General features: G+C 50.3%; 1 protein-coding gene across 1 annotated transcript in view; it reads left to right on the top strand.

The window, feature by feature from the left end:
• Positions 1-3,727: 3,727 nt before the first annotated feature.
• Positions 3,728-25,772, top strand: part of XPNPEP2 (X-prolyl aminopeptidase 2) — a 33,342-nt gene continuing 11,297 nt past the window's right edge. Inside the window, exons 1-12 of the mRNA XM_044427552.1 lie at positions 3,728-4,085; positions 10,189-10,262; positions 11,502-11,612; positions 13,212-13,275; positions 15,130-15,234; positions 17,604-17,690; positions 17,967-18,110; positions 18,600-18,701; positions 20,546-20,627; positions 22,191-22,389; positions 24,236-24,325; positions 25,091-25,200. Coding sequence (XP_044283487.1) covers positions 4,031-4,085; positions 10,189-10,262; positions 11,502-11,612; positions 13,212-13,275; positions 15,130-15,234; positions 17,604-17,690; positions 17,967-18,110; positions 18,600-18,701; positions 20,546-20,627; positions 22,191-22,389; positions 24,236-24,325; positions 25,091-25,200 — 1,223 coding nt within the window. The 5' untranslated portion in view covers positions 3,728-4,030. The remainder of the gene's footprint in view (positions 4,086-10,188; positions 10,263-11,501; positions 11,613-13,211; positions 13,276-15,129; positions 15,235-17,603; positions 17,691-17,966; positions 18,111-18,599; positions 18,702-20,545; positions 20,628-22,190; positions 22,390-24,235; positions 24,326-25,090; positions 25,201-25,772) is intronic.

Here is a 25,772-nt window from a genome sequence, read left to right as displayed (position 1 = left end):
TTTTTTTAGAGCAGGGGAAAAGAGTATCCTTTCTGAAAACAAAATAAGTCCTTGTGTATTTGCACTGTCTGCTGTTTCACGGAGCCATCTAGAGATCACAAAATGGAAAGGCAGAGAAGAAAGCAGGGCTTGGGTCCTAGTTCTGCAACAAACAGAACGTGGATACAGCAAATTGTATCTCTTTTGTGTCAAAAAGCGCTTTACTTCCACACCGCACTTGGCTCCCGGGCAAAAGGTGCGTGCAGCCGTGGTTCCCCTGTACAAGTCACCCTATGTGCTCCCGCTGCCGCCCCGTTCAAGCAGCCCCGGCTTTGTTCCCCAGAACCAGGCACATTTTTGAATGGTCGCTTCCATGCAAATGAGCTACCAATAACAAGCACGTTCTTTGGGAATGGTAGCTAACCGTTTAGACCCACTGAATGCCACCCGCATGCGTCTGTGTGATATTCCTCCATAACAAAACCAAAATCAAATCAGATATATATATATATGGAGGAAAAGAAGGAATGTCAGCACTTGCCCTGCGATAAAGGTACCTGTAACTGAAATCGCCTGAAAGAGCTAGAAACTGGAGAACAGCCTTGTAATGTTGTAAGCCGCCCCGAGGCCTTGGCAAGGGGCGGCATAGAAATGTTTTAATAAATAAATAAATAATGTAATCCTGAGAATGAACAGGTCGGCCTCTAAGCAGGTTGGAATAGCTCTTAGCTGGACATGGCAGAATTGGCTTTTAAGGAAACATACGCGTCTCTGTGTGACGCACTGGGTGAATCCATGGCCACTGCCCCTCCCCTGCCATGGGGTGCCCCATAGCCTGCTGAAGGATGGATCTGTCCACTGGATCCCCATAAAGGGGAAGCTGCTCCACTGCAGCAGGGAGAAAGCTGCCACAGTTCTCTCCCCCAGACTAGTCCCCCCACCAGCTTCAGACTGCATCAACTCCAAAATATTCCCACCTGTGAGGAACCACATGGTGGCTGGAGATGCTGTAGCAGCCTCCAAAAGTAGGCATTTAAATGGGAAGCCAGTCTCTGCCTCTAAACCTGGCCTGCCTCACAGGGTTGTTGTTGAAAGGAGAGCGACCTGGAATTCATCGCTAGGGGAAGAAAGGTAAAGTATAAATGAAATGTAGTAATAATTAAAAAATCTGCATGCTCATACTGGTCTCCCCAGGATTCCTTTTTAAAAACTGGCATTACATTAGCTGTTTTCCAATATTTTGGTGGAAAGGGTGATCGCAGAGACATGGTACATGTTTTGGTAAGAAGGTCAGCCATTTCATATGTGAGCTCTTTAAGAACTCTAGGATGGTATCATCTGGGCCTGATGGTTCATTAGCTCTCAGTTTGTTACCTGGGTCAAGATTTTAATCTTTTGTCACTTCTGTGTGCCTAATTCCTCACACTCCCTTCCTGAATACACAAGTCCAGGAACAGGTATCTGTTCTCCATCGTCAGCAGTGAAGATAGATGAAAATTGTTCTCTGCATTCTCCATATCCTCCTTCAGTTCTCCTTTAATTCGATTATCATCCAGTGGTCCAGCCACCTCTCTGGCTAGTTTCTTTCTTCTGATGTATTGAAAGCATTCTTCATTGTTGGCCTCGCTGTTGCTGTGATATGCTCCCCAAATATTTCTTAGCTTCTCTTATTGTCCGCTTGCATCTCCCTTACACAAGCGTGTGCTCCCTTTCGTTTTCCTGATCTGAGCAGTTTCAAAGGAATCCTCAGTAATTGCTTTCTTGACTGTCTAACACACTGGTGACTTCTTGCCACCTTTTGTAACTTGTGGCACGCATTCTATCTGTGCCTCCATTACTGTGGTTTTGAGTCATCTCCAAGCATTTTGAAGGGATTTTACCCTCGTGACTCCCCTCCTCAACCTCTTCTTTTACCGACGCTCGCAGTTTAGAGACATTTCCTCTTTTGAAGTCAAATATGACTGTGCCAGTACAGCTGTACCAATGCTGATAGTGCCCACCTGGGGGGGGTGCAGGAGAGTTATTTCCCACTACAGAAGTTACCTGACAGCAGACAGAAGGTGAAACAGAATGGTTTACACAGCCAAGAGTGAAAAAATGGGGACCTGTCAGGGGCTCATTCACCATTTTGCAAGAGGAACCTCAGGTTTTCTGTGGGGGATCGTGCCTCCATGTTTCCCCTCAGTTTTGACCATGGCACTCCAGATGAGGCCTCACCAGTGCTGAGTGAAGGGGAACCAGTTCTTCACTGGACGTGATACTTTTATTAATGCAGCCTAAAATAGCATTTGCCCTTTTGCAGCTACATCGCATTGTTGACTCCCATTCAGCTGGGGATCTGTAACAATGCCAAGATCCTTCTCACTTGCAGAATCGTTGAGCCAAGTTTTCTCCATCTTGTCTTTGATGTCATTTGCAAATCTGATCAGTTTTCCCTGCATTTCCTCGTCCTCAGAAATTAAGAGCCATTCAGATGAAGAGCTAGGCCTTGAAACTGTCCATCCATGGCACCAGGAGAGTCGGCTGAGCAAGACACGCAGGTCTACCTGGTCAGTCCTCCACACTAATGAGGAATACAATATTTCTATTTAAATATTTCCATTTTATTTAAACCACAGCAACTATGAGAAGGCAAGGCTCACCGTCAATCAGGTCCACCGTGTTAGGGAAAGTCCAAGGCAGAAAATCCAAGACCAGCTATGAGATGGATGATCTCCAGAAAGAAAGCCACAACCTTGAGTTTACAAGAGCTGAGCGGGGCTGTGAAGGACAAGATCAGCACCACGCAAAATGTGGGAAGAGTTTGGTTTATGTTCTGCACTTTCCATTGTGTAGAATATCTTGCATTTTTATAGAATTCATTCATGTTGTTATACCCTTTGCTATTTCACCAAAGTAGGCAAAGATCCGTGCTGCCACGGTCAGGAAACCTGTCCTTTCATCCAGTTAATACGTTTCTCTGAAGCTGCATTTGCTGTGTGCTTTATTCAACAATTATTTCACGAGTATTGCTCTGGGCCTTGGGAGACCCAGATTCAGGCGCCCACCTGGCTGTGAAGCTCCCTGGCTGACTTTGGGCCAGTTATTGTCTCAGCTTAACCTACCTCACAGGATTGTTGTGAAGATAAAATGAAGAAGTGACTCATTACCTCTGGCTCCTTATGAGAAAAGGTAGGAATAAATGTAACAGAATAATGAATAATACCCTTCGTGCCAACCTGTTGCATTTTATTTCTCCTTTCACTTTCTTAATTGCTTCAGGCTGATGCTTTTCAAGAGAAACGCCATGCTGACAACCGCAAACTTCCTCTTTTAAACTGCACCAGAGGCTCAGTTTCCTTTGTTTATCTTCTTCAGCACCTTTGCAGTTAACTGCAGCCTCGGTGAAAGCAACCTGTCAGCTGAATCCTCAGAGCTGATCAGCTGGAGTCCGCTGACCCTGATCGGACTAAGCTTTTCCCAGGCTGTATACTCTGGACTGCCCTCGGGGACAAACAGGACTTCCTCAAGTGGTTAGCTCTTCACCTGCCCATCAGGGGCATTCCAAGGCCAGGGTCCATGGGGCTCAGGCCCCGAACCTATCTCCCAAGACCCTGGATTTGTTCTGCAGAGCCCTGAGTGTTTGTTGGTACAGACTGAAGAGTTTCTGCCCGCTCCCCTTGAGGATAACCCCCTAGAAGGATTGTAGCGGGGCTAGGAAGGGTTAATCTATTTTGCATATGATGCTAATAATAATACTCATATCAGTGCAAAATCACCAGGAAAAGATCAAAGAGATAGCAGGTTTTCTGCTGCCTGACATTTGGACTTTGTAGCTTCCATCACGTGCTGTGCTATCTGTTTGCTTTATCTGGCGAATAGAACGGGATCGCTGGGGCACGAAAGAGCAATATAATCGGGAAGCTTACCTGGGCTTCTTTTCTTACCTGGGTTGCACCACAAACTTCTGCAAGACCCAGGCACTGGCAGAGGCACCGTGAGCCTCTGGCCGATATTTTAAGCTTTCCTCAAAAACCTTACCTTGGTGAATCTCCAGTCTGTAAAATAAGAGATGGCTCGTTTCTCCTCTTGTATCTCATGGGTCTGGACGGTCCTCCTTCTGGACGGTAGGTATGCTGGTGGGAGCCGTGGGCAACCTTCTTTGGTGTGTGGAAACCTGGAGGGAGGACCTTGCTGCAGCACCACCCGAACAGCCTGGGCAGTTCCCGTGACCACCTTGGCATGGTGACTGTGCCACTTGGCTGCTTTGAAGGGATCCACCTGGGCTGATCTGGCACACGGTGTCACAGGTGCGGGAACTGGTTCACTGGGCACCTGGTTTACCATTTGCATAGATTTACCCTGCAAACCCGCGTTCCTCGACATCACAGGGCCGGCTGATGGAACACGTCCAGCAGCTCATGACTGCAGTGGGACAGCCTTGCCTGTGTTGTTTCCCAGTGCCAGGGCAAGCCAAGCGACATCTTTTAGGCCCCTCTTAAAGGACATCTCTTGATCCAAGTCTTCTCTGAATTATTGTGCTGTCCCAGTAGTTTGTTTACTAATTAATGCACTTTTATCTTAAATGTTTTTAAACATATTAATGGACAAGTTTTTGTATCTGTTATGCCTTTTTATCTCTTTGTATGTGTAAAATGATTTGAGAGACCTTTGGATGTGGTAAACCGTGATGAGTGGATTTAGCAAATCGGTGCAGGATGCCGTGGCAAACTCGGCATCCTCAATTATGTGCTGGCTCCTGATTTGGCACAGAGAGCAAACCGTTGTTTATTTAACATGCAGCCCTGTGCCTGTTTAGACAGAAAAATGTTCCACGGCTCCAGCATTCTGCAGCCAGCTGTAGGGCACGTTTCGGTCTAAACACGCACGGGGCTGCACCCTAAAACTGCCATGGCTCACACAAATAGGATGACACCCTTAAACTATGAACCGTCCCCTGAGATCAAGTCCCACTGGACTCAGTGAGGCTGACTTCTGACTAGATGTGTGCAGCTCTGCAGCATCTGCCCGTTAGCATTTCACTATTACTGCCAAAGGGGCCGGGTACTTGTGGAATTTGCTGCCCCGGGTACCAAAAATAACTTTTCTGGCCTTGGGTATGATGGACCTTGACTTGGGTGTGGAGCACCATGGGTTGTGCCAACTCTTTTGAGTGGGAAGCAGAATAACTTGCGCAAGCACTGGCTCCTTGGGGTTACCCTCTGTTTCTTTTTCCCTGGATAAGAAAAACCAAAGCAATCTGGAGCGCTTTCAGGGAAGACTCAACATTTGCGGGGGGGGGGGGCAGCTGAGCAACTTGTTCTGCCCCCCAGGTCTGCCCACCAGCACTCTGCCAAGCAACACCTGCCTCAAAAGGCGCAGCTCCATGGGCTGCCAAGTTGGAAAGCATACAGGACTGCTATTTTGTTTGTTAGTTCAAAACAGCATTCATTCATTAATTTCCTTTTAAAATCATCTCATACTTGATGGTCTCCGGGCAGTTTATAGCAATTCCTCAAACGGGGCCATAAAGCGATAAAAACCATAAAATTTTCCAAAGTGCAATATTATGCAACTATATCCAGATTTAATGCAAGATAAACCTGTTTAAGTATGTGACCCATCCAGCTCTTAAACGGTGCCTGTAAATGCCGTGGCAGAGAGGGATGTCTTGCCCTGGTGCCCAGAGGATGGCACAGTCCGCACCTGCCAGGCCTCCACAGCGAGATGGTTTCACAGTCAGGAGGACACCCCTGAGAAGGCCCTCCTCTTGCTGTCACACTCCCTGTCCTACACACTGCTCTATTTGTTAAAAAAATAAGAAAATCCTGAGTAGTTAACAGCAATTCAAATAAGATTTTTTTAAAGTGTCAAAGTATACAAACTAAAAATATCAGAAATCAAATTGTGCCAGTAAATCAATGGCCGGCCTTTTATTCAGGAAATGCTTGTTTAAATAAAACTGTCTTTAGCAGAAGCCAGAAACAAAGCCATGTGGACACTTTCCTGACATCAAATGGCAGGGAGTTCCACAGACAAGAGCCTGTACAGGAAAAGCCATATTGCGAGGGCACTCAGACAGATCTCAGGTCCCTGCCCAGAGCGCTCCTTCAATGACCTCAGAGCCCAGGCAGGTGGACAAGGAGGAGGTGTGCTCCCCAGTGAGTCGGGTAGATCAGAGATGGGGAGCTGTTCACTCATGCTCTTAATCCAGCCGGCAAAGCGTCCCTGGGTCTCTGGGAAGTCCTTGTTGCTATTTCTGACCTCAAATCGGAAATCGGCAGCGCGGGACTCACTGGGAGGAGTGGGTCTTCCAGCGCTAGCCCAGTCTCTTTGTCTGCCAGCTGCGTGGCTGCGCCTCCCCACCCACGGCCCAGAGAAGGGCCTGGCAGCTGGTTCTGTCGGGGCAGCTCCACTGGAAAGCCCATGTGCCACTGAGCCTGGCCCTGGATGAAATACTGACTGGAGCTTTGGTGAAGAACTGGAGGGCAACTGGGGGAGTCCGTGCCCCCAGCCCTTGGCTGGCCTGCAAAGCCCTGGGATGGAGGGACCTTTGGCCCAGCCTTGGAGTTGATGATGCTGCTCTGGAGGAACCTGCGTGAATGGTCTTAGCACGTCGCCTTGGATGGAGGGCAGCTTCCTAAGCCCAGACAAGGCTCATATACTCAGGGTCGAACATGTGGCATCAGCACAGAAGGGCGAGAGACGGCCGCAGACAGTAAGCTGGCTGGACCAGCCCTGCCTCACTTTGTCACCCAGGCCAGGAAGACATCATAGCCTTGACCTGAAAATGTCTTTCGCCAGTCCAAGGGTGCCGGGAGAGACCAGAGCCCCCCTTTTCCTTTGCTTGCGTCACAGCCTGGCATGAGATTAATGGTGCCACTTGCCACAAAGACCCGGTTAAACCAGGCATGGCACAACTGCAGGCTCTGGACCAATCCAGCCCACCTGGGATTTCAAGATGGCTCTCCAGAATTTCCCAGAAGGCTGTGGGACTCTCCTTGGCCCCTGCCCTGGCCCACGTGCCCTCAGAAACGGACATCCCATTTTCAGCTTCACCAGCTCTTATCTGGGGATAGAATCTGCACAAACAGCACCAGCACAGGGCTAACAGTGCATGGCTTACCGGGGAAGAGCCAAGTCGGACAACAGAAGGCGTCTTTTTGCATCAACAAATTTGCAGGCAGTGTGATCTGCATAATACAACACTTCCACAACAGGTAAAATAGCCACAATAGCATATTCCGTTCATAAACTGAATGGATTTAAATGTTTTAAAGTTTAAAAAAAATCAGAGCTGTAGCCATGTTAAAGATTGAAATTATTTAAAAAGTAACAGATTTTAAAATTTTGGTGGAAAATACCAACTTCCTTCACAAGTTGGAGTTTGTTGCAGCCCTGCTTAAAAGCTGAGTGAGAACCCATCAGGAGCAAGGCACTCCGGGGCCAATCAAGGGCCCACAAGGCACTCCAGGGCCAATCAAGCAGCATTAATAAACATCATGGCTGGTTTCAGCTCATCTTTTACATGGATATTGGATCTCAGCTGATCAATAAACATTACCTTCTTAATCTTTCTCCTTTGGAGGCTTTGTTCAACTGTTCCTGCATTTAACATGCAGGCTTTGAAAATGCCCATATGTTGGGTGGGTAGGTTGGAGGGAGGATTTTAACCCTCCCTTCCCCTGCTTTGGGAGAATATCGCACTTTTGGTCCTGGGATTGGCGCTAAAAGGGAAGCCCTTCCCATTCCATGCAGCACCTTCATAGGGGAACTTTTCTCATGCAGGGGAAGAACAGGCTAAACTCACCTTTTTCACATCTGCTAGGATCCCAAGGAGTGTACTTTTATGTGAAAGAACGGTTGTGTTCAGTTCAGTTCTGATACTCAAAAGAGATTCCTGGATGCAGAATTCTTCAACACCGAGTGCATCTTTTGCTCCGGGCTCTCATTGGTAGGGCAGATAATCCCCAACCCTGCCCACCCTGGCGTACATTTGCCCTCCACCCTGGGGTCGTGCGTTCTCAGAGCTGTACAGGGGGAAAGAAATGTTAGAAAGAAAATACAGTGGAGAAATTAATAATTGGACTTTCTACTAAGATTCTAAGGTGGAAATCTTACATCTATTCATCTGGAAGCAAGCCTTATAAACTCAGAGGGTTGTAGCCAAGGTTGGTTTAATGAACCATTCATTTCACTGGGCCTACTCTAAGTAGGAGTAACATCGTACACAAGCCAATAGCACTTACTACTGACCCGCATGCATAAGCATTGCACCATTATGGTTACAAAACAGGATTACACATGGAAATACCTTCTTGTTCTTCAATGTGTCAAAACTTTGATACTGTTTTCGGTTTCTGAAGGGGTGAGCAATTTACAGCCCTCTGGGTTAGACTACAAGCCCAATCATTCCTCACTACTGGCTAGGGCTGATGGGAGTTAAAACATCAGGAGGGAATCCAAGTTGTCCTCCGCTGAGATGCCGCTGGAGTAAATAAATAGTACTCCAGGATGCAGTTTGCTTCTTTCCTTCAGCAGCCAGGTCCTGATCCTCTTTCTCCCCACCAGCTTTTTACTGGCCCCTCTTAGGTGACTTTTGCTGCAATTTGAAATGCAGAAAATGAAGCACGGGGAAAGTTTTCCTTCCTCAGGGGGAAAACTGTGAGGAACTGGGAACGTTCTATTTCTGCATGTCACCACCGGGCTATAAAAATGCAGGCGGAGGAGGGTAGGAATCAAAGCAGACTCTCCCCCGCATTTTCCTTCTGCCCCATTAGTACTCCCCAAATACGCATGTGATGCCGGCCATCTCTCAGCTGCTTCGCTAAGCACATGCTCCCAAAAGAAAAAATTGCTGCGTACTGTTCAGATGATGTCAGCCTCTGCCGGCTGCCAGCAGAAAGAACGTGGCACATCTGGTGCCAATTCCCAGTGCGCATGATGGCTCGCTTGCCATCCCGGCTGATGGAGCAGCCCGCGCTCCCACCCAGAGCCTGCTCTGCCTGCCGGGAGCCGGCCTCAGTGCCGCAGACGAGTTGACACGAGACCAGTGGCTCCCACTTCGCACGACGTCCTCTCTCTTCCCGGAGCCAAACGCTCCTCCCATCCAGGCTTGAGCAAGTGGGCCAGTGCCAGCAAGGCGAGCAGCCCTCTCCCCACAAGAAAGATTTGACCAGGCCCCCCTGGAAGTGCCCCCTCCTCACTGAAGCCCCCTTCTGACCGCCAAGGTCACCAGCTGCTCTTGCTCCTCTTCTCGCACAGCCTTCTCAGCATCACCCGCCCCGACAAGCTCTGCTCAGGCGGGAAGATGGAGTGGTGGAAAGGAAGGGTCCACTTCAGACCACAAGAGTGGATGCCAAACTCCCAGCCATGAAAGCAAACAAATGCCCTAGTGAACTGGGGGAAACTTTCCAGCATAGCAGGTCTCCTGCTGTGCTGGTTTTCTGCTTAAGGGAAGGTGGTTTGTTTCTTTAACTTGAGGGAAGGTTTAAAAGCGGAGTTCCCTCACCTGCAGCTTCAAAGGAACTTGTCCATTTGAACAATTTGCAGGACTATACCACTTCACTGTGCTGTACGTATAGACCAGGGCCCACTTATCACCAGCTCGCAAAGGGCCTGTCCACCCATCCAGGTGTCGAAGCACCAGTGCTGGTTAATCCCATGATGCCCTTGTCTGCATGGATCCGCCCGACTGGGTCTTGGGCGCAAGCCTGTTTGTTATTTCTGAACTCTGTCAGTCCAACAGCATCTACAGTCAAGAAAAACAGATTAATGCTTTTTGCAGGCGTGTCTGATTTAGGGGAATTTGTTCTCTCTCTCTCTCTCTCTCTCTCTCTCTCTCTCTCTCTCTCTCTCTCTCTCTCTCACACACACACACACACACACACACACACACACCCCTGGAATATTTGAGCCTCCCCCTCCCTGGCTTTTCAACTTTTTAACAAAGTAAGCTTCCAACCCATTTTACCTGTGCAGGTATGTGGGGAAATGTACCTCCAGAATTCCACGCAGTCCCTCTGTATGTAATAAACCTCTTCTTTGCTTCATGTGTTTTTTATGTGATTGTGGAGCTATAAATTACTACAGCAGAAAAGAGATGTCTAAGCATTAGATGGCTGCTACACACACACACACACACACACACACACACACACACACACACACACAAACATGTGTCCCTAAAGCAGCTGCACTTTTATGAGAACTTCTTTCTTTCTTTCCTAGGTTGTACTGCAGGTTATCTCAAGCAAGCAACTTCTGGATCCAGGGACACCAGAAACTGCACAGCCAACCCTCCGGTGAGGCCTTGAACAGCACTGGAAATAGGCAATCTTTTTCGCGCGCGCGCGCGCGTGTGTGTGTGTGTGTGTGTTGCTGATGAACTATGGTAGTCCAGTCTCAAAGTGTTTGGCATCTGATTTGGCAGCCTTTGACAAGAGCCAGTGCTGTGCTGAGATGTGGTTAGGCTAGAGACGGACCTCCACGGCTACTGTCCAGGTGTACCTAAAGGTTAGACTAGCAGGAATAAATTGTGCTTATTCCCAGGTAATAGTGTTCACAGCAGGGCAGCAGAAACAAACTTATTGTATTGGTGTATATGATGCTAATATGATAGAACTGAACTTAAAATGTGAGGCAGCCCATGCTAAGAGTGCATCTATTATTATTATTATTATTATTATTATTATTATTATTATTATTATTATTATTTCTATGCCGCCCCTTGCCAAAACCTCGGGGCGGCTTACAACATGATAAAATACATTGAAAATTTATTTTCTCAGCAGGGCTGGCGAACAGCCGTGTTCTTGTGTTTGTTTTGCTAACATAGCAGGAATGTAGAGCAGCTGTAAAGCAGGGAATGGCTGTGAGTGGCGGGAGAAAGTTAGGCGGGTGCTTCACAACTGAAGGACCACACTGAGCCATCGAGAGACTGTCCCACACCCCCAGCTGAGGGAGCTGTCCTAAGAGAGCAGCTGCGGAGCCCTAAGTTGCTTTGGATTCCTCGATCCAAGGCTAGAGACAGGTCTCTGCGGGAAAGAAACACATCGGCTACCTCTCTGAGGTCTGAAACACAACTTTGGAGTGAGGGAAAAAGGCACTTTCGTGGGAGGGGAGGGGAGGGGAGGGGAGGGGAGAGGAGAGGAGATACAAGTTATCCTGTGCCCTTCCCAGCGTGGTTCCTCCCTGCATCCAAACTGATTTTGCTAGAAAGGCAAAAAGCCCATACCGCAAAAATGCAGGGTGCAAGCAAGGGGGTGAAGATGTACCCCTCTAAGTCTGAGGCTTTACATCATTTTAGGGTTGTGTCCAAAGGGAAGCATATTTGGCTGAAGGATGCTCAGAGCTGTAGGACTAGTATAGGATTGTACCTTAAGTTCAGGGACTGAAAGTGCCCAAGGGCAGCCCTGATTAGGGCCATTGACCACCCACCATCGTGAAGATAGCAGAGGAACGGTAGGAACAGCCGAGCTGCCCCCCACTTTTTATGCTCACTAGCTTCTGGCCTGCACTGATAAAGCGCTTTGTGTCGTCAGTATTTGCCTCCCACGGTGATCCGAACGGACAAACAGCTGGAAGCCTTGCGGCTGCACATGCAGTCGCTCAACCTCTCCGCCTACATCGTCCCCAACACGGATGCGCACATGGTAAGAGAGGGTGGTGCCGCGGCAGCAACTCCTGCATGACCGGGCCCTGGGGGGCAGGGGGGGGGCCGCTCCGTGACATGCCGGACTACCAGGGCATTTGTGAAACCCCATCCGCCGACCCTGTCAATCAAATTCCCTTTGTTCCTCTGGTATCCTTCTTGGCAAAGCCAGTAAGCACCGCCTTTCTCAAGTATTTGGAAGATGTGCACGACTTCTGCGAATAGAAAGGTCTGACCGGGATGGTGGCTGGCCACCTTCCTATGTCCACTTCTTCTGTGTCCACAGAGACATCTTTCTGGGTCTCTGGGGGGAAGATAATATTCTGCAAGACTTGGACAGGCATCAAAACTTTGGGCATTTTTTGCAGAAAATTATATCACTAATGAAATCTACCTAATCTATTTGTGTGTATTTAGCAATGTGTATACATACACACATTGCTATGCCCGGCTAAGTTTGCATTGCAGCAGCAAACAATATATTGTTGCGGGGAGGATTCTTCCTGCACCCTCCACCGCTCCTGTGAAGATCACAGCAGAGCTCAGAGGGAGCAGGCAATTCTGAGCAGGCGGATCACATCAGTGCCGGTGTGAATAAGAGATTCCAGCCCTGCACCCTGGAGGCCCATTTCCAGGACACCAACCACTGAGCTGTTCCACAGACACTGCCCCCAGAAGCTTCTTTGAACGTGCAAAAGATAGGCATTGATGCATGCATCATATCGGAGCCACATATTTCACTGACATTACCCATTAAGCACGTGCAAAAAACGCCTTTATTTGCTTACTGACTTTAAGGACATTAAGAACCCTGCAAAGTTTTTCCACTGGACATAGAAGTGCAAGCAGGAAAAGGCACCTCAAGATTAGTGCCGGGGAAGCTTATCATGGCCGACACAGAGCATGGATGTTTGCAGACTGAGGTTTGCACACTCAGAGGGACGATAGTTTGATTTTGCCCTGGACCCTGAAGGAGGGCACAAACACGGAGCAGTGAGGACGTGCCGGTGGCAGAACCACATGTATTTTCATGAGCAGGGGGCTGCACTGAGCAGGCACAGAACGGATTGTCCAGAGTAGCTCAGCTTTATTTACCGCCCCCCCCCAACAGTTTCTATTCATCAAGGCAGTAAAAATAGCTTGAACAATTTCTTGCCAGCGAGCAGGCTGAGATGGAGTTGAATGCTATGGTGAGACTTCAGGTTATTCGTATTGTTATCCATATTTATATTCCATTTCCACAAAAGGCCGAAGCTAATAAAAACACCATTAAAAGATAATAGTAAAACTGGCTGGTTGACAAAGTCATCACCATAACAAAGCCATAACTAAGCGTTTGTGCGCAGCTCTCTGTCTTACTAGCAGAAGCTTGTAGATCATGCAAAGTGAAAATCTGCATGTATTCACACAATTTATATATAATTTATGCAGACTGCAGAATTCTGGCATGTTTGATGTTGGTTGCCTAGGTGCAGAGAGTCGATTTTCTTTTCAAGTGCAGAGTAGATTCAGGTCTGCTATTACAACTCAGGCAAGGCAGCTGTTCCAGGTGGGAGCCTTGCTCCGTTGTTTCTTGGTCTGAACATTTTTCTGCTCCCAGAGCGAGTACATTGCCGAACGGGACAAGAGGCTGAGCTGGATGACGGGCTTCACAGGATCAGCAGGTGCGTACTTTGCCAGAAAGCCGGACCGCATTCCCTGATCCACCTGGGCCTCTGGCCCAACCAGCTCCATGCAGCTTATGCTTAACAGGAATGGTTGCCCCCACTGATCAGAAGGATTTCTGAGTACGAGTACTGCGTTCCGGCCCCGGAAAGTGCAGGGAAATAACATCTCAAGATCACTGGGCAGGGACTCTGCAGCCAGGATGGATGGAACAATCTGCCCATTTCCATTTCTTCCTGTTTCTCATGTTTCCAATCTTAACACAGAAACAGAGTGAGTCAGAAGGGGGCTCCTGGGCCATCTAGTCTGACCCCTGGCCCCAGCCAGTTCCACTCATGACATGCCTACCATGTGCATGTCCAGCCTATCCTTGAACATCCTCACCGATGGGGCTTCAGCCATCTCTCGTTAAGTGTCTTTGTTCATTTAATTAATAAAGGGATATATTGCTGCCCATACTTAAAAGTATCTCTAAGCAGTTTACAAGACAATTAAAAGCATGAAAGTGTATCAGAATAGGTGCTGAAGTACAATTCTGATATAGTTGCTAAAATGTGTATAGCAAACTCTGATAAAAACCTTGAAGCCGCTCTTGCTGATGCTGCTCCATTGTTGTTAAGTGCTGTCAAGTAATCCTGCGGATGAGGGTCATCCAAAACGTCCCGCCCATCACAGCCCTCTTGAAAGCTCAGGGCTACGGCTTCCTTCAAGGAACTGGCCCTTCTCAAGCTGCGCTTCCTCTTCTCCTTCTGCCTTGGACTTTCCCTTTTCCAGGGAGTCTCGCCTTCTCCCGATGGGCCCAAAGTAGAACAGCTTCAGTTTTGTCATTCTTGCTTCCAGTTAACATGACTGCAATGCATAATGGCAAATACACCTTCAGGGAGGGCCTCAGTAAAGAAGTCGGCTTTCGCTTGGCAAGTGGGGGTGGGGGCAGCCGGGAGTTGTAGGATTTCCCCTACTAAACATGGATAGGATGGTGTTGTGAGTGGAGAGTCATAACCCTGCTGCATTAATGAACTGGGGAACAGAGGGCTTCTCTGTATGAGGTGTTCAACCCAATGCTTTACTGAGACTGTTTCCTTTGCAGAAAGATTAGAGCAACCTCCGCAAGAGCTCTCCCCCCATATGCCCCACCCCCATTTTCCTCTTTGCCTTTCTATATGGTGCTGTGGGAAAGAACAGAACTACAAAATGACAGGAGGCTTCTGTAGCAGGTCATGGAGTCATCTAGGAAAGTTTGCCTTGCTCTTTAAAAAAGGCACAAAAATGGCTGGGACAACTTGGGAGAGGACCCAGAAGGATGACAAAGTTGCAAAAAGGTCCCAGAAACTTCTGTGAGTCAGGGATCATGAGTGCACAATGGATGCCGAACTTGGAAAGCCAGGTTTCCCACACAGGGCTGAGCTGCGACACCCAGCCCCCAGGGGAGAGCAGCATCCATCCCCGCTGCTCCCCTTCAGGCACAAGGAGCTGGCACTGCCACAGCCTGCGGGGGCTGCATGCTGGGCCACGGGAGTACCTGCTGCGGAGGAGCACCTTCCCCACCAGAGGTCCTGGGGCAGCTCGTCCTTCACCCAGGATTGTGCCCGTGCAGCTGCCGGGAAGGGAGCAGCCCTCGTTGTCCAGCCAGGCACACAGCCACCCTGTTGGAGCCTGCCCACCCATGCACCAGCCTCTGGCCACCCCACCTGCCATCGCAGGCCAAAGGGGCCTCTTGCTGCACGTCCTCTAGTTGCTGTCATTTGCATTTTCTTACTTGTCTCTGAGCAGCTCCGACTGTGTGTGTGCAAGGGCGTGTTTGTCCATGAACTGCACCTAACCCCCCGTGGGATCTTTCTGTCTGGTTGTCTTAGGGACGGGTGTGATCACTTTGCAGAAAGCAGTCCTCTTCACAGACAGCCGCTACTGGATCCAAGCTGAGCGCCAGATGGATTGCAACTGGGAGCTGCAGAAGTCAGGTGAGTCCTCACCCAACCATGCCTCTGCATGCATTGCCTTGGTGCTGGTGCTGGTGCTGGTGATGTTTATTTCTATCCTACCTTTTCTACTCCAACAAGGAGCCCAACGAGGCTTGCATAATCCTCCTCCTCTTCATTTTATCCTTACAACAACCCTGGGAGGTAGGCGAGGCTGAGACTGGGTAACTGGCCCAAAGTCACCTGCTGCGCAGCATTGCCAAGCAAGGACTACAACCCGGATCTCCTGAGCCTGGGGCTTTGCAGTCCAGTCCAAAGCTCCACCCACTGCAGCATGTGCTACTGGGCAGGCGAAGGCTGTCCGTGCCGATCTACACAGACCACGAGTGCTGCCGTGGTGGACCTGACACACTGCAGCTCATCACAGCAGTCTCCACAGACACATCCCCAAGGAGAGTACCAAAATGTACCTGACGATCAGAAGGGAAGCGGTGCATTTTGAACGGCAGGGGCTCAGCATGGCAGTCCGCCTCCGTTGGAGCGCTGGGCTGAAAACAACAGAATGACATTCTGTTGGGACACATGCCAAGTCCTGAACTTAGGTGAAGGGAGCCGAAAGCACAGTTACAAGATGAGGGGGACTTGGGTCAACAACAGGACAAATGAGAAGGACTTGGGCATTGTGGTAGATTAGAAATTGAATATGGGCCAACAATGCGAAGTGGCTACAAATGCTATTTGGACTTCAGTAAAAGAAGCATCACTTTCAAATTGCATGAAGAACTAGTTCCTCTTTACTCTGCACTGGTTAGGCCTCATCTGGAGTACTGCGTCCATGTCTGGGCATCACAGTTAAAGAAAGATGCAGACAAGCTGGAAAGGGTTCAGAGGAGGGAAATAGACATGAACAGCGGACTGGAAACAAAGCTCCATGAGGAGAGACTGGAAGAACTGGGCATGTTTAGCCTTGAGAAGAGAAGGCTGAGGAGAGGCAGGATAGCCCTCTTCAAGTCCTTGGAAGGTCATCACACAGAGGAGGGCTGGGATCTTTTCTCGATCATCGCAGGTTGCAGGAGATAGAATAATGGACCCAAGTTACAGGAAGCCAGGTTCCAGCTGGACATCAGGAAAAACTTCCTGACTGTCAGAGCAGTACAACAATGGAGTCAATGACCTGGGGAGGTGGTGGGCTCTCCCACACTGGAGGCATTCGAGATGCAGCTGGACAGCCATCTGGGGGGGATGCTTGAACCTGGAGTCCTGCGCTGAGTGGGGGGTTGGACCCAATGGCCCTCTGGCCCCTTCCAATCCTACTATTCTATGACATCAACTTCCAGGCAGATGTGTTGATTCATACCGACAAGCCAGTTCCAGCCATTGTCATCCCCAGCTAGAGCAGGGCTTTTGTAAAGTCATAATTGCCCATTCAAGACTAAGCAACCCCAGAATAATTTGCATTACAACAAGAAAGAATATTCTGATTTGGTACACATGACATGCTAAGTTCTTGAGGAGTCCATGTTGGCTTCTAGTAATCACTCCATTTCTTTCAAGGTGTTTGCAGACTGATTGTTTTATAATCTGCTCCAAAACTTTCCCAGGAAGTAATATCAGAATGACTAGTCTATAGTTCCAAGGTTCTTTCTTCTTTTCCTTTCTTGAAGGTAGGGACAACGTTAGCCCTCCTCCAGTCATCTTGCACTCCCCTGTCCTCCATGACTTCTCAAAGATAATAGCCTGTGGGTCTGAGAGTTCTCTGGGGTGGAGTCCATCAGGCCCTGGAGATTTGAACTCATTCAACCCAACTAGATGATCCTTGGGCACTGGATCAACCTTGAGCAGCTTGTACTTCCCCTTCTTCAAGAAGGTCATAGATCTTTTGGGAGAAGACTGATTGTCCACACCCATGGGGAAGCCAGCCCTGTGAGAAGGAAGTCGCTTGGCCAAAGCCACAAAACCCCGTGGCCCGCTTGCCAGGTGGCTGAAGGTTGCCCCCAAGGACCAGTCACCACACACCAGCTCCTCAAGCCCTGCTTGGGGTGGCAGCATGCTCCAGGAGGGCCGCCCTACCCTGGCTGGCAGGGACTCCTCGCCAGGGAGGAATAAAGTGGCCCTGCTCCAGCAGGTCAGTGTCACGGCCATGCAAGCACGGCAAAGAGGGGGCCTCTTTGGGCCTCCTCTCGAGACCAGCCTGTGTTGTGCCCCTGCTGACTGGCAGCTGCTCTTTGGACAGGCAAAACCTTCCCAGTTTTACCTGGAGATCTCCAGAGTTGAACTTGGGGTCTTCTGCATGCAAGGCATGTACCGCCACTGACCCGTGGCTCTTGTCGCTGGCAGGATCAGGCTGCAGGGCTGGGGGGGAGGGCAGCCACCCAAAGGGAGCCCCTGCTGACACCCCCTTTCTCTTACAGTCTGGATCGACAACATTGGGCAGTGGATACAGGATGAGGTTCCTGCTGGGAAGAGAATCGGATTGGACCCTTACCTCTTTTCCATCGGTATGAAGCATCCTTAGGCACCCTGAATCAGAAGGATGCTGTGCTTGAGAAGGCAACGTTTCGGCCACAAAACTCCAGCAGCACACGAGAGAGGGTCGCTTGCTCCCACTTTTCTCCGTCATCAGCCCCAGCCACCAAAGCTGCAGTGCCGAGGCCCCTTTGCAGGGCCAGACCCCATGCTTTCTCCTGTCCAACTTGGGCAAGTCGCCCTGGCTGGCCGGCTGCCCTGGGGTGGATTTCCTGGGCGTGCATCTGCCTGACGTTCTCTTTCCTCAGATAACTGGGAGAGCTACAGCCAAGTCCTGGAGAGTCACGGTAGGATCCTTGTTCCCATCGAGGACAATCTGGTGGACCTTGTATGGACTGAGAGGCCACCTCCACCCACTGACACCATCTACCAACTCGCAGACAACTTTGTCGGTATGTCCTGTGCCATGAATGAAATTGGGCAGCTGGCTCGTTAATTATTATATTTCCAGCCCTCCTGTCCCTCCAAGAAGCCCAAGGCCTTGCGCATGTTCCCCCTGCTCTACATGTTATCCTCACAACAACCCTGTGAGGTAGGTTAGGTTGAGAGTCACTGACTGGCTGAAAGCCACCCACTGATGGGGACTTGAACCCAGGTCTCTCAGTTCCTAGTCCTGCGTGCATCTTTGGGTAATTTGAGAGGTTGTTTGCCTGATACATACCTCTGAACCTTTGGTGCCTTTCCTTTCTGCAAGCCCTATGGAAATCAAAAGCATTTTGACTGTAAGGCTGAAGGGCTGTTTTTTCCCTCACCAACATTATTTATTACTGTTGTCGTTTCTTTTGGCAACCACTATCTGTATCGAAGGCAAGCAGGAGAAAGTTCACGGGTTCCTCTCATCAGCTGGACCTTCCTTTCCTTTTTGCCTTTTCTTCCTTTAGGCAGCACCTGGAAGGAGAAGGTTACCAATATCCGGAACCAAATGGAGATGCACAGCGAGAAGCCCACCGCGGTCTTGCTCTCGGGTCTCGAGGAAACCGCTTGTAGGTGCTTCACCAAACTCAGCTAATCAGGGCCAGCTCAAGACATTTTGCTGCTAGGCCAAGCTAGCAAGACCCTGCCCTGCCACAAGCCAAGGTGCCTGGTGCCCAGAATGAGCTGAATTAATCTGGCCACATGCCACAGGTCCTCTTTACTACCCAGAGGTTGGACGTTGTCATTTCTAGTCTATCTGCAGGTGTGTGTCGCACGCAGAAAATGCCATGCAGTGGTTTCCCATTGCCTCCTGCAGCACAGGCCTAGAACCAGTTGCAACGGCCATCGCCTTGCCGACATAGCGAAGCAACCCCTGCCTTGGTCTCCAGCTGGTTCTGACACTGCGGCTGCCCGAGGTTAGGGGCAAGTGAGAAGGAGCCTTACTGTGTTTTTAGAGGAGTGACTGCAGCTCAGCCACCAAGCACACAAAAGGTCCGAGGTGTGACTCTTGCCATTCCCAAGCTGGTTTCAACACCCAGGCAAGGGGCTACCCGTTAGGGTAGGCAAAACCAGGTGGACCAGAGTCCAGCGCAGCCTTCCACAACCCGGTACCCTCCAGACATGCTGGATTCAAGCACCTAACGCCGGTTGAGGGCCCAGGACCATGCGAAGGGAACAGGTGGGTTGGGCTGATCTCTTCCTTTCTGCAAAGGATCTACAGCCTCTGCAGATCCCTCTGCAGCCTCACCTCCCTGGGTCCGTCACTTCAGGGACTCTTCTTCCTAGTCCCCCATACCTCACTTTATGCACAAGGAGCAGCGGTCGTGTAGCCAACAAACAGGCTGCCCCCTCTCCCATCCCATTCAGTTTCTGCTTAGGCTTTGCCTTCCCTCTTACACCTTCTGCAGGGGATCTGCAGAGCTTTCTCCCTTCCCTGTGCCGAGCAGAAGCAGGATCCATCCTGCAAAATGAACCCCTATTTGCATAATTGCAGGTGGTAGAAGTCCGAACTGGATCCACAGGAATTATGCCAAGGAAACCCTAAATTTCATTTTCTTGAGTAGGGTCTGCAGGGGCCTGGTTGCACAGCTGTTGTTTGACCAGGAAAACAGCTGCAGATGCAAGGATGGCTGGACCACATCACACACTGGCTGTGTGGGCTTCCGGAATGAGATATCACGGGCAGGGAATGCCTGCCTTTGCATCTGCAAGGGCCTCAGCTCAGTCCCCGGCAGCTCTGCCTGAACGGTTCTTGTATGGCAGGCAGCTGAGAAATCTTTCTGCCTCAGACCTTGGTTGGTTCTGCCATTCAGAGGAGAGAGGGCTGGGCTAGAGAGAAGCCAACTGTTCTTACCAAAGCAGCTTTGGTAAGAACCCCATGGATTGCTATGAGGCAGGGGGCCATCGCCCTACTTCCCCTAGCAGAGGTTCTGCTCAGTGCCTAGTCCCCTCTCCTTTAAGATTAGACGTGGCACTGTCTGTGTTGGATTTCAACCCCCATCATCCCTGGCCAGCAGGCTGCCTTGGCTAGGGGTGATGGGAATCGCAGTCTAACAGTTCTTGAGAGAACCGGGTTAGGGAAGGCTGGTCTGTACAGCCTTTACAGCCTTGAAGATTAGAAACGCGGGCATCACAAGGCCTGAGAGTGTCAGGATTCTCAAGTTCCTTCTCCTCACTTTATGCCCTCTTTATGTTCCCCTCCCCATTGTGTACATGCTCCCCTGCCGTGTCTTTCTCTCCTCTCCTCCTCTCTCTTGCGCTTCCTTTTCCTTTTATTCTTTCGTTCTTCACTGACACCTCCAGCAAGTTCCCTGTCTCTCTTCTACAAGACGCAGTTTGCCCTTCCTTCATCCACTACAAGGCCACGTGGCACAAAAGGGGAAGACATAACGAAATTCCTGCTTTTCCACAGGGCTCTTCAATCTTCGAGGAGACGACATCCCCTACACACCTGTCTTCTACTCCTACACACTTCTTACCAAGACGAATATCAGGTACTTGGCTTCCTCAAATAACAGCGTGATTCACAATGGAAGGCAGAAGGGCCAGTCAAGGACCTAATTCTGTCTCCTGCAGCCCTGATCTGGTGTTCTGGAATTCTTGAAACGAGGAGCTTTACAGAAAAGGGCTCCCAACAGAGACAAGGACTTCTAGAACTGGTTTGTTGCAGTGGATCAATACAACCCCTGGAAGTTTGGGCTCTCCTTGGGGATTATGCCTACAAGGATGGTCACAAGCAGTGCCTGCCCTTCAAAATGTAGTCCTGTCCCGCTGAGCATTGGGCGCTGAGGCAGAGCAACTAGCAACAGCTGCCGTGTGTGTGCATTGCTCACACACTTCGGCTGCCTGCCATTCGAAACAACCCTAGTTAGAACTTTCAAACTAGGTGGAACTTTGCTCTGATCCGAGAAGACCGTTCTTCTGTTCTTAAAGGGAAATGCTTTGCCTGTAAAATGGTTTGTTTGTCTAATTGCTAATGTAAGGCAGTGGCACAGGAAAATGGCCATGTTTAATTCGAGGGTATTCTGAAACCAGCGGGCATGTTGCATTGGAACTGCGGGCACGAGAATCTCAAAGAAAACAGTGCTAAAAAGGGCCAAATATTAAGGGCTTGTGTTAAAATACCTCCAGCGTGGTGGACTGAAACAGAAGGGGAAGAAATACCGAAATAGATCACATGTTAGCTGTCACTAATGTACTCTTAAAAAATAAATCAGGAGTGTTGACACTCAGGTCCAGGGGCCAAATCTGGGCCAGCCCTCCGGGGTTCTCCAGCTGGCCACCTGTCCCCGTACCACCCATCCTCTGATGGCTTCCCTTGTCAGTTTTTCCCTCCCACATTCTGAAAGGTTGGCATGCCTCCCTCCAGGTTCCGTTTTTGGCAAGAAGAGTTCTATGCTCAAATAAGCTGTTTTTTGGGGTTTTTTTTTTAATGTTTCTGGCTGTTTGCCTTTTTGCCTTCAGCTGCCTCCATCCCTAGAATGTGGCCCTTGAGCTTTCTCTGAAATTGAGTTTGACCAGAGAAAGATCAGGCTCACAGGACAAAAAAAAGCACAAATGGACATATGTGCTGAAGTTTATTTCAGCAAGTGCCCATAGACAGCAGTTTTGCAGGACAGGTAGAGTTTCAGAGCTTCGTGGCTCTCACCTGAGATCACCTGAAAGAGGTTTGATTCCCCTGTTTTAAATGCAAAATGAACTGTTAACATTTGGCCATTTTTCACCTGGCTAGGAAAAGTGGCACCAGTGCATAAAAGAAATGCCACCCACACACAGAGCAAACTCCTTCCTCTCTGTCACCAGCCCAGTGGGACGTAGCACAGACAGTGGCATTCAGATAAAAGAGGCCTGCATTCTCACCCCTATGCAGCCCCTAAGCTTCAACCAATCAGCAGCTCTTAGCTTGTCCCACCTTGCAAGACTGTTGTGAGGTTAAATGGAGAGTGAGGAAGTATTTTGCTCTGGGCTCCTTGGAGGAAGGACGGGATAGAAATGCAGCGGATAAATTATCTCCTCCAACTGGTTGCTCTTCTGGCCTCCTTTGGCTTTGCCCACAGCCTCTTTGTGAACCAGAGCCGACTGAGTGCGGAGGCCCTGCAGTCACTGACTGCTGAGTGCCCGGGGCCCCTGTGTGTGCGGATGGAGGAGTACAAGCAAGCCAGTGCCAGCCTGAGAAGCTACGCCCAGCAGGGCGGCGTTCGCATCTGGATTGGAACGGAGTACGCCAACATTGCTCTCTACAGAGAAATCCCCTTGGTAAGAGAGAAGAGCCGGGTGGGCTCAGAGAAGATGGGGGGACAGAGTGGTGGAGACCAGGCTGATGGAGGAGCAGCGTGAATGCTTGTCCATGAGCAGGGGCAAGGATACCATCTGCCCCTCTTGAATTCCCTGCTCCGGCAAAGCTTCGCTGCATTTTTCGCAGTTGCTGGAGAGAGGGAATGAATTTGGCTGGACTCATGGCTTGAGTGTGGCTTGCTGTTGAATCATAGGTTGTTGTGTTGTGCAAACACAGACATGATAACAAACCATGGCTTATTAACCATGAAAAACCCATAGTTTGTCCTTAGAAGCTCTTCACAAAAGACTTACAGCACTGGTGGAGATGCAAACTGCTTGATCCGGTCTGTTAAGGCAGGCCAACACAGCTGCCTGAATTTTGGGGCTTCCCTTAGGACGGTGGATAGTGGAGCTCTCAGGATCAGCTACCTGCACTTTGAAAGGTATCTTTCTGCCACTGCAGAGGAGAAAGGCTTGGCATCAGGAGGGCACAGCCTCTGATTCCTCCCGCAGGGAAGAGCAGGAGGAAAATCAGGCCAGATCCCAATTTCAGGGGACTCTCCCAGGACGCCCCCCTCTGAGCAGGCTGGCTCTCTCCTCCTCATCATGGTCCCCACTGCCCATTCACTGTTCGTCTCCCATTTGGCAATGCTTCTCCCCAGAGGCTCGGCTCCCTTGTTGCAGGAATGCAGGTCTGGCTTCAAGAAGGGAAATCGCCCTGCTGTGTGACCGCAGGAGCGTGGATCTGCCTGGAACGAAAGGAAGGCAGAACAAAAGGAAGCACTGAGCCAAATATCGTGGGTACCGCACATTTGATACTGAGAGTTCTGAGAGGGCTCAGCAGGGGCTTTCAGGGACTGCCAGTCACAGTGGCTGCAGGCCAGGGGTGGGAAGCCTGCAGCTTCACAGAGTTGCTGGACTCCAGCTCCCATCAGCTACAGCCAGCAGCTCCAAAGGTCAGGGATGATGGTGCATCCAGCATCATCTCAGAGAAGCACAAGCATCTCAGCCCTCCTGCGGACAACGAAAGGGTAGGCGTGACCAAGCACCTACGGAGGACCCCTACCCAAAGCTCCCTGAATTGCTTCTCCGCATTGCCTCTGCTGCCTGCTTCTCATTCCAGCCCAGATCAAGATGGCGTGGGAAGCATGAGGAAGGCAGCAGCGAGAGGATGAGGAAGAGAGCAGCCGGAGCAAAGTCATGCTCTGGCTGCTCCAGGGCTCCATCCGGTAGCCAGAACCAGAGTGCCCAGAGTCTCAGCATTTGTGGGAGCCGTCCCAGGCCCTGCTGGAGCTCTCAGCCCCTGACGAGGGCCAGCTGGGAATCCCAGCGGGAGAGCAGGATTCCCTGTTTGGACCTAGCCTGACCCTTGCTGGGGATCCTGTCGTGAAATGCCTGCTCCTCTCTTGGTCTTCCTGGTTCCTGACCCTCCGCTCATTCATGACCACGTTCCTGGCTTGCCCGGTTCCTGACCTTGGCCTGCACTCTTCGTACCTTAATTACGCCTGCTGCTTCACAGTGATTATTGCTGAGTGTGTGGATGGAAAGCAGGCTCTGAGAGCAGTGTTACCCATCCCTGCCCCAAACCAAGGTTTATGAGAGGAAAAAGGCAGACATCCAGGCATGGAGCAGCTTTAAGGCATCCTGTGGGAACCAGCACATCCAGGAAGCACATAATAAGAGAGGAATTATGCAAACGGCTCTGCGAAGGAAGGACTCGAACAGCCTGTCCCCAACTGGGCTGCTTCGGGGTAGTGTCACAGCTGCAGCCCCCAGGGGCCTGGGAAAGGCCTGTTGACATGGCTCCTGCTTTCCTGTCCCACAGGCAAAGGTCCTAGAAGATCAGTTCTCCCCTGTCATGATCACCAAGGCATCCAAGAACCCCAAGGAGCAAGAGCTGATGCGGGCGGCCCACGTACGTAAGCCTTCCGTGAGCAGGGAAGCAGAGACGGGGCACGGGGGTGTGAGGACCAACAGAAGGGGCCAGGCCACAGGTCGCAAAGATGTGACGGGGCTTTAGAGTGCAACAGAACTCTTCAGCAAAAAAGGCATGAAAGGACGGAGGTAGGAAAAAGGGTGCGGCAAGGCGAGGTGGGGAGAAGAGAGCCCGTGTTGTCCACTCATTTCAATGGGCCCCCTCTCTAAGCAGAATCGCATTTGGTACAACCGTAGTCTGCCGAGATTCTGGGTCAGGGTCCACACATGCACATAAAGCGTCAAGAGGCATTTGTTTTGCTCCTCCAAAAGAGTGACTCTGGCTGCAGGAGCGGCAGGTGTGATTCTGCCAGCGTGTGTGGTTAACTTCCCAACTGCCCACTTTCCCACTCAAAATGCGCACACACTGCCAGCTGCCTTCTCTCCTGCAGGACTCCTAGCCCATGTTTATAAGGAGAATTAAATCCATCGGAGGCTTTTTCTTTCCTTGATGACCTCTCAGGCTGAGCGCTAGGAGTGGGAATACTTCCTGGGCCTCAGCCCAGTGAATCTTAGCTCAGGTTCTGCCAGGGTCTTGTCAAAACAGGCAGCACAAAGGGAACATGTGGATCGAAGCTGTACCATATGAAGCTGGCAATTCAGCCTCTTTCCTCATCACCATCCTCACGACCTCATCCTGGTGCAAGAGCACAGAGATAAATAACTGCCGTCCACATCCACCCTTCTTTGCTTGGGGTCCTCTTAGATACGAGACGCGGTCGCACTGATCCAGTACTTGGTCTGGCTGGAAAAGAACGTTCCCTCTGGTTCTGTGACCGAAATGTCTGGCGCACGCTACGTGGACCAGCTGCGGAGGTAAGTCTAAGGAGGGATGGTCCTGAGCAATGCTTGAAGCAGGGATCCTGGACCTCTTTCAGCCACGGGGCCAAATTCCATTTCTGAGAAGCTTTGGGGGCGAGGCACCGGGGCAGGGCCAAAGCTAGCAGCACAGTTGAACAAAAAGCAATTCCTGCCAGTAACTGAGCTTCAGGAAGGGTTGACATACCCGGAGGAAAATGTCCCGAAGCTGGGAAACCAGCAAAGGATTGGTGACTGAGGAAAGGGAGTGGTGAGGAATTCTCGGAGGCCCAACTGAGACTCTCGGAAAACAGACTTTGGTCCCCAGCCCCGAGTTCCAGGACCACTGGTTGGAAAGGCTCATAGACAACATGAAAAGGGCCTCCAGGGAAGAAGCAAGGAGGCTCCAGTGCAAGAAGGCAGGTGCTGGATCCAAACTGGGACAGTGAAATAGCTGGGGTGGGGGTTGTTTTCTAGTATAACTATTCAAGGAGCAATCGGTAGTGCACAGACTATTCCAGAGAAACTAATGCAGCCGATGAAGCAGAGCTGAAAACCACATGCAGTGCAGTTCAGGAGTTCCAGCAAAC

Source organism: Varanus komodoensis, unplaced genomic scaffold (assembly GCF_004798865.1).
Source record: "Varanus komodoensis strain SLA01 unplaced genomic scaffold, ASM479886v1 scaffold18_3, whole genome shotgun sequence".
NCBI lineage: Eukaryota > Metazoa > Chordata > Lepidosauria > Squamata > Varanidae > Varanus > Varanus komodoensis.
Note: the sequence above shows the minus strand (reverse complement) of the source record. Positions and strands in the feature narration are given on the sequence as shown.